Here is a 7,506-nt window from a genome sequence, read left to right as displayed (position 1 = left end):
ACCTCTGCGAGCAGATCAGGCAAAGGGTGGGCAGGGGGCTGGGGACTGTCCCCCAGGCCACGTGGAAGCCGTCCCCCAGTGCTCGGAGAGGGGCGGAAGCAGGTGTGCTCTCTCCTGGAGATCTCAGAGACCTGCGGGAGGATCCCGCAGATGAGAGCTCAGCCCCGCGCTGCATAAAGGCGCTTCCCAGGCACCTGGCTAATGTGCTCTCTGGAGCCTCACTCGCACACAGGACCGGCTCCGTGTCCCACCCCCACAGCTGGCACCTTGAGTCCCTCTTGGGAACAAATGTCCAACAGGTGTCTGGGAAGAAAGCCAGACTGCACGAGTTACCTGTGTCAGGGCAAGGAGTCCCTCCATTTCACTCGCCGATGATTCGCAAGCCAAGGACGCGCCCAGAGGGCAAGCCCAGCCGGGTCTGCAGGACTGAGGGGGTCTCCGAGAGGCAGGATGGGCTTTAGGACGGGAGCCTCTCTTCCTGGGGCGCTGGCCAGGTCTGAGTGAGGGAGAGACGGTGGGGCACACCTCTGGATCGGATCGGGAGGGCCTGGTAGACCTGTCACGTGCCCTGCCCTGACCCCCGAACCTGTGGACAGCGGCATGGGTCCCGTGAGGCCCGGGACCCGGGACCAGAAGGTGCTCAGGACAGCCCTGGGGCTTGCTGGCAGAAGTACAATCGCCATCAGAACCCACAGGTAGCAGTGGCACAGAGAAGCCCAGTGAGGCCTCTGGTGCCCGGAAGAGTCCGCCGATTTGTGCCAAGATGAAGTTTCAGAGTGGGGGGAGGGAGCCAAAACAGGACAGCCGGGAGGGAGAACCGCCCCCTCCCCGAGCCACACCTGAGAGGGAATGAGGCCGGCAGGGTGGCCACACCTGTGGACAGGATTGGGCTCTGGGCTTGGAAGCCAGGGGGCGGGTGTCCTAGGCCGGCCAAGGGCCAGTGAGGAAGACTCCGGAGGCCACAGACTAGGGCCGTGGTGGAGTCGGGGTCAGCAGGGCAGGAGAACGGCCTCAAACCCAGTATGCCTGGGCTATAATCCAGGGGCGCCTGCTCGAGGCTTGCAGGGGCCAGCTCCAGGCCATCCGTCCCCACCGTCCAAGAAGGGCCACGTTCCTACTCCGCGGTTAATTTTTTTTCTGTTTGTTTTTGTTGTTGTTAATTTTTTTAATCTTTATTTTTATTTTTGAGAGAGAGACAGACAGAGCGTGAGTGGGGGAAGGGCAGAGAGAGGGAGACACAGAATCGGAAGCAGGCTCCAGGCTCCGAGGTGTCAGCACAGAGCCCGACACGGGGCTCGAACTCATGAACTGCGAGATCATGACCCGAGCCGAAGTCGACGCTTAAGTGACTGAGCCATCCAGGCGCCCCTATTTTTCTTTTGTTTTTTTTAAATATTTATTTATTTGGAGAGAAAGTGCAAGTCGGGGAGAGGGGCAGAGGGAGGGGGAGAGAATCCCACACAGGCTCCAAGCTCAGCATGGAATCTGATGCACGATCGCAACCTGAGCCGGTCTCAAGAGTCAGACACTTCGACTGAGCCACCCACAAGCCCCTTTATTTCCTTTTCCAAACCTCATGGTGCAGCGTTTGACCAGCACCTTTGGGTTGTGCTGGGGAGGGCAGAAGATTCCTGTAAACAAGGAAGTAGAGACTGCAGTGACGCCCCGCCCCTGCCCTGCACCTCCAGCCGCCCCCCCCCCCTCCACAGCACCCCAACGGCCCGCCCCAGGCCTTTAAAACCTCCTTGCCCTCCTCTCCTGCTGCACACAGGCTCAGAGTCGGCACCATGCAACTGAATTTCAGAGGCCTGCCGGCCCTGGTGACAGGGGCAGGGAAAGGTACGTATGAGCAGGTGGGGGTGCGGGAGGGGCCAAGGTGGAGAGTAAGGTGGCCAGACTTGAAGCCTCACAGGCCTGTGCTGGGGTCTGTGAGTCCCTCCATGCCTGTCACAGCCCTCCCCGCCAGTGCCTGCCTCCCTACCACACCCCGGCCCCGGGTGACGTCCACCACCCAGCAGGCCGCCCTGGGACAGGACACTGCCTCTACTTGGTCAGTACAAGACCCCCCACCCGAGACAGTGGCCTTCAGGTTCAGGCTACGCAGACGGGGCCATCCAGACAGGGTCTCTTCCCTGGGCTCAGTGGAAAGGAGCTGTTCTCCGGGGCCTTGGCCAGCCTCTGACTCTGGCTGGCACCCCCTCACTGCTCTTTCCTGAGTGGAAGAGGCTGCAGCCTCAGTCCTCAGCCTTGACCCAGATGTACTGGGGTATCTGCCCACCCGGTGCCCCCCTGCAGGGATCGGGAGGGACACTGTGAAGGCCCTGCACGCCCTGGGAGCCAAAGTGGTAGCCGTGAGCCGCACCGACACTGACCTAGTCAGCCTCTCCAAGGAGGTGAGCAGCCCGGTCACGGCCCAAGCCTGACCCCACACGCTCCGGGTGCCTCATGAGCCTGCTGGGACCACCTCCTTGATCACTGACCACTGCCTCCCCGCAGTGTCCCGGGATACAGACCGTATGCGTGGACCTGGCTGACTGGGACGCCACGGAGCGGGCACTGGGCAACGTGGGCCCCGTGGACCTGCTGGTGAACAATGCCGCCGTGGCGCCACTGCAGCCCTTCCTGGAGGTCACCAAGGAGGTCTTCGACAGGTGGGGAGTAGGAGGGCAGGTGGACCGGGGAGTGGTTACTGAGGACATGGGGCCGATGTGGCCTCGGACGCTCTGACTGTCTGCCCCCTGCAGGACCTTCAATGTGAACCTGCGCTCACTGGTGCAGGTGTCCCAGGTGAGCCAGTGGGGGAGCAAGGCCCAAGGATGACAAGGCCCGGCCAGGAGTACAGTGAGATCAGGCTGCCCCTCTCCCGGTTTCTAGATCGTGGCCCGGGGAATGATCCACCGCGGAGTGCCTGGCTCCATTGTCCATGTCTCCAGCATGGTGGCCCATGTCACTTTACCCAACCTATCTGTCTACAGTGAGTCCCTCTGCCCAGCCCGTACCCCGTCCATCCATGAGGAGATCCTGGGCGCTGGGGCTTAGCGTCTGTGCAGAGAGGGCCAAGGGGTCCTCAGTGCTGCCCTCCCTCCACAGGCTCCACCAAGGGCGCAATAAGTGTATTCACCAGAGCCATGGCCGCAGAGCTGGGGCCATACAAGGTGGGCATGGGAGGGGAGGACCTGGGGATCACACAAAGGTGGGCTGGGGAGCAGGGGCAGGGGCTGGCAATGGTAAGGGGCGGCAGACGGCATGGGAGAGGCCCGAGGACCATCCAAGGCTCTGGGCAGCGACTGACTGAACACAGTAAGCGAGTTCCGCAGGTGGTGGTGGGGGGGAGCACAGAGGCTCATCTACTCGCTGAGGCCGCCGTCTTCGGCCCCTTGGCCCTAGATCCGGGTAAACTCCGTGAACCCCACGGTGGTGCTGACGGCCATGGGCCAGAAAGTCTTGGCGGACCCCGAGATCGCCCGGAAACTGAAGGAGCGTCACCCCCTGCAGAAGTTTGCAGGTCAGCGGGGCTTACGGGGAGCGGAGGGCGCGACCAGGGCGGCCGGGACACACCGCGCTGATCCCGCCGGTCCCCCGCCGATCCCCGCAGAGACGGAGGACGTGGTCAACAGCATCCTCTTCCTGCTCAGCGACCGCAGCGCCTCCACCAGCGGCTCGGGCATACTCGTGGACGCCGGGTACCTGGCTTCCTAGAGCGCCCGGCGCGGGGGAGCCGTCGCTCAGGGCACCAGGCCCGCCCCCCGCCCGCCCCCGCCCGCCCCCGCCACGCCACGCCACGCCACGCCACGCCACGCCACGCCACGCCACGCCACGCCACGCCACGCCCACCGCCCAGCCACGCCCCGGTCACGCCCACCGCCCCACCACGCCTTCACCGCCAAGCCGCTCGCGAGCGCATCTCCCACCCAGACTCTGCATCTGGGCACACACCGCATCCACACTCGCGCTGCCATGAAACCCGCCCCTGTCGCCCCCACCCAGTGTCCTCCGCTGTGCCGGCTGGATTTCTCTAAATAAATGGAGGCCATTCTCTGGAACCAGTGCGTGCCGGGGTTTGGGAGGGGAGGATCAGGGAGGGGGAGCACACATTTCACTTGCCTTGAAATGAGGGCGCAGATCCTAAAGCCAGCCGGACTCTACGGCGACCCTGTCTTGTGGCTGAAGGGCAGCGATTTCTTACACAGAGATTTTTGTCGTGCCCCGCCCCCTCTCCCAGCCCCCCAATCAGCCCTGGGCAGAGGGCAGCCACGTTCCCTCCCCTTGAGGCTCTGGCCCCGCCCTTCAGCCCAGCACTGCTGCTCCGACCTCCGCCAGTCAGAGAGGTTAGAGGGTCTGGGATCTGGGGAAGATGCCATGGACCCACGGGCTCACATCTATCTGTAAATGACCCTAAAGGCTCAGGAAGCAATGCTTGTTGCCCTTGCCGGCCACCGTGAACCCCGGATGACCCCGATCCTCCTATCTCATCCTGTGCAAGTTTTTTTTACAGTGCTGGTGGTCTCCTGCTACTGGATGATAGGGGTTCCTCTCCCTTCTAGTGTAGCAAGATTCTCACACACAAAGTCGTGACACCGCACCCAGGCTTTTCTTTCCAGGAAGCAACTTTATTTGTGCCGCATCGCTCAGTTTGGGTTCGTACCCAAAGAATTGAGCCCCGAATGCCACGTGGTGTTTTTTTATTTTTTTTTTTTTTAACGTTTATTTTTGGGACAGAGAGAGACAGAGCATGAACGGGGGAGGGGCAGAGAGAGAGGGAGACACAGAATCGGAAGCAGGCTCCAGGCTCTGAGCCATCAGCCCAGAGCCCGACGCGGGGCTCGAACTCACGGACCGCGAGATCGTGACCTGAGCTCAAGTCGGACGCTTAACCGACTGCGCCACCCAGGCGCCCCATGTATTTTCTACTTCTTTGTCTCCCATATATGGAAACACACACAAACATGCGGTCTGATTAAGTGGTCTCCTGTTATAGGGTCGTGAGCAATGTTGTCATGTATGCTCATAGCCAGGTTACCTTGAGGGTTTTTTTGTTTGTTTTCCTTAGGGAGGAAACCCTACTGCATTCCCCTCTTTGATGCTTGGACCCCTCTATTTTGGGTTAAAGAGCACCATCTTGGTTTAAAGGCTTGTATTTCTAGGGGCGCCTGGGTGGCGCAGTCGGTTAAGCGTCCGACTTCGGCTCAGGTCACGATCTTGCGGTCCGTGAGTTCGAGCCCCGCGTCAGGCTCTGGGCTGATGGCTCAGAGCCTGGAGCCTGTTTCCGATTCTGTGTCTCCTTCTCTCTCTGCCCCTCCCCCCTTCATGCTCTGTCTCAAAAATAAATAAATGTTAAAAAAATTTAAAAAAAAAATAAAGGCTTGTATTTCTAATAGCATCATTTCATGTATGGCTGTCCTCTTTTTTTTTTTTTTTTAAATCATGGCCTCAGTGAGACTGGAAGCAGACCGTACAACCAAGGGAGCCAAGCACCGTAGGATTAAGCAACCTCCCAGAATCAGGAGGATAATTTTTATGCGGGTTTTGAATCCCCTGAAAGTTAGCTTCCAAAGAACTCTCCGGGCTTTTAACCACTCCAGGTCTGGTCAGGGACATGAGTAATCCTTTTGATCTGATCTGTGATCTTTTCTATGACTTTTTCCTTATTATCTATAGGCAGCGGTTGCTGAGGTTAAACTTTTTACAGACTTCTTCCTCAGAAGCAAGCAGGTGACCCGAGGCCCAGCGATTTTGATAGATAGCACTGAGCATTTTGGTTTGCTGCTTGGCTAGTGAGTGCTAACAGAAACCTCTCCCCCCATTCCTAGCCGGCCCGGGGCGGCCTCAGCCAATCCCATGGTGAAAAGTAGGGCAAGAATCACAGTAACAGTGAAAAACAAGGCGTGACAGTGCCTCACAGCAAGGAAACATATAGAAAATAAGGACAGTCTTGTTTCATCGGACCGTCGGTTCCTCAAGCTGCTGCCGCGCGTAGATCAGTCAGCTTCCAAGTGACTAAAGCAGGGCTGCAGTCTCCCGGAGCCGGAGCCCCTGGAGTTGCAGATTGCTTCTTCCTTGTGGTCAGCTTGCACGGCGTGGATGAATCAGGAAGGCACTCCCAGTTTCGAGATGCCGGCTGCACTCTGCCGTAGTGAACCCAGGGACCCGCTTCGGCTACTTTCCTGCGTAGGGGTGCACAAAATGACAATGAACAGTCCTCTCCAGAGGGGTTTTAGGGGTTGGACACTCTGCTCCTTCACCCATACAGCATCTCCTGGTTTAAAAGGGTGAGCATCTGTGGTCAGACTCACAGGTAATCGCTCCCTGACCCAGTGGTATAAGGTGGTTAGGGTAGACGCAAGGGCTCACGTCTGTTGTCTTAGGGTTAGATTGCCTGTCTCATTTAGACCCCCCCCTCTTATGCCCTTGATAATGGGGGGGTGCCCATAAGGGATTTCACAAGGAGAGAACCCCGTCTGCTTCTTCAGCCTCCCACCTGCAGCTGTAGTCTGCCTCCCTGAAGGCCCCTTGTCTCTCCCTGCCTAATGTTCACCCTTTCCCTATTCATCGCTCCCCTGGGACAGGGCCTGTGTCTGCTGTGAGGGAACAGGGATGGTGACCGTTCTGGCTTCTTCAAGCTTACGAGGGATGGTGTAGGGGTACGGAAGTTAGAATCTACCCAAGGGTCGGTCAAGTGGCCCACAGTGTGTATTTAATGAGAGCCTCCCTTAACCTTTCCAGGAAGGCCACCGGGGTTTTATTTTGTGTCTGTAAGATAGTGGCTAATTTAGCATAGTTTAAAGATTTGACCTTAGACCTCCTGACCATATGTACAATTTTTTAAAGATTTTTCTTCATAAAACTTTTTATAACTGTCCTTTGCTTTTAGATTTTGACCTGAGCCATTTTTTTCCCCAAACAACCAGTCTTATTTAGGACAAAATTACTTTTTTTTTTTTTTGTTTACCTTTAACAAAAAATGTATTTCCATGCCTTATATTTATTTATATGTCTAGTTTTCTACATGTAGAGTTGCTTTCCTTATTTCCATCAGTCTCAACTACATTTAGCAGAATTTTAACTCTTAGAAACCTTAGTCTTCAGCGAAAACTAAGTAGTAATCAATTGTGAACTGTTACATCAGAATTTCTTAGATGGCAAACTTACAAATCAATTAAGCACAAAGCATGTTTTTTAACAGATCCAAATATCTTTAGTTTTTCTGCAACAAGTCAAAAGCGCACACCTACATCTAGTAATTAGTCCTTTAGCCTCTTGTCTCGTTAGATAGCCAATGAATTAAAACCCAATTTATCATGCAAGCAAAAACTTTAACGTTTTTGTTAGGGTCAGGCGTAAGGCAGGGTAAAGGTAGGAGTCAGAGGCTAAAAAATTTTAGCAGTCAAAGGCTTTATTTGGGAACTAAGGTCTCGGGCGAGGTTCCGTGACTCAAGGAGAGAGAGAGAGAGAGAGAGAGAGAGAGAGAGAGCGCGAGCCAGGGAAGTCGCGCCCAGGTGTGGTGGG

The 7,506-nt window shown here is 56.7% G+C and overlaps 1 protein-coding gene across 1 annotated transcript; it reads left to right on the top strand.

Moving 5' to 3' along the window:
* The first annotated feature begins 1,750 nt into the window (after window positions 1–1,750).
* On the top strand, window positions 1,751–3,750 carry LOC115501643 (carbonyl reductase [NADPH] 2-like). Its single transcript, XM_030296775.1, has 8 exons — window positions 1,751–1,839; window positions 2,296–2,393; window positions 2,497–2,651; window positions 2,745–2,787; window positions 2,875–2,974; window positions 3,091–3,155; window positions 3,388–3,505; window positions 3,596–3,750. Exons 1-8 carry the CDS (start codon window positions 1,788–1,790, stop codon window positions 3,697–3,699), a joined length of 735 nt encoding a protein of 244 aa, XP_030152635.1. The 5' UTR covers window positions 1,751–1,787; the 3' UTR covers window positions 3,700–3,750.
* Window positions 3,751–7,506: the final 3,756 nt, after the last annotated feature.

The sequence above is a fragment of the Lynx canadensis genome, chromosome E1 (assembly GCF_007474595.2).
Source record: "Lynx canadensis isolate LIC74 chromosome E1, mLynCan4.pri.v2, whole genome shotgun sequence".
NCBI classification, from domain to species: Eukaryota; Metazoa; Chordata; class Mammalia; order Carnivora; family Felidae; genus Lynx; species Lynx canadensis.
Note: the sequence above shows the minus strand (reverse complement) of the source record. Positions and strands in the feature narration are given on the sequence as shown.

What these genes read in the sequence shown, in the direction of transcription:
- LOC115501643 (XM_030296775.1), top strand. Translation starts at nt 1,788, where the DNA reads ATGCAACTGAATTTCAGAGGCCTGCCGGCCCTGGTGACAGGGGCAGGG. An exon ending in CACTGGTGCAGGTGTCCCAG is followed by an intron (nt 2,788 to 2,874) that starts GTGAGCCAGTGG and finishes CCCGGTTTCTAG; the next exon opens with ATCGTGGCCCGGGGAATGAT. An exon ending in ACCCAACCTATCTGTCTACA is followed by an intron (nt 2,975 to 3,090) that starts GTGAGTCCCTCT and finishes CTCCCTCCACAG; the next exon opens with GCTCCACCAAGGGCGCAATA.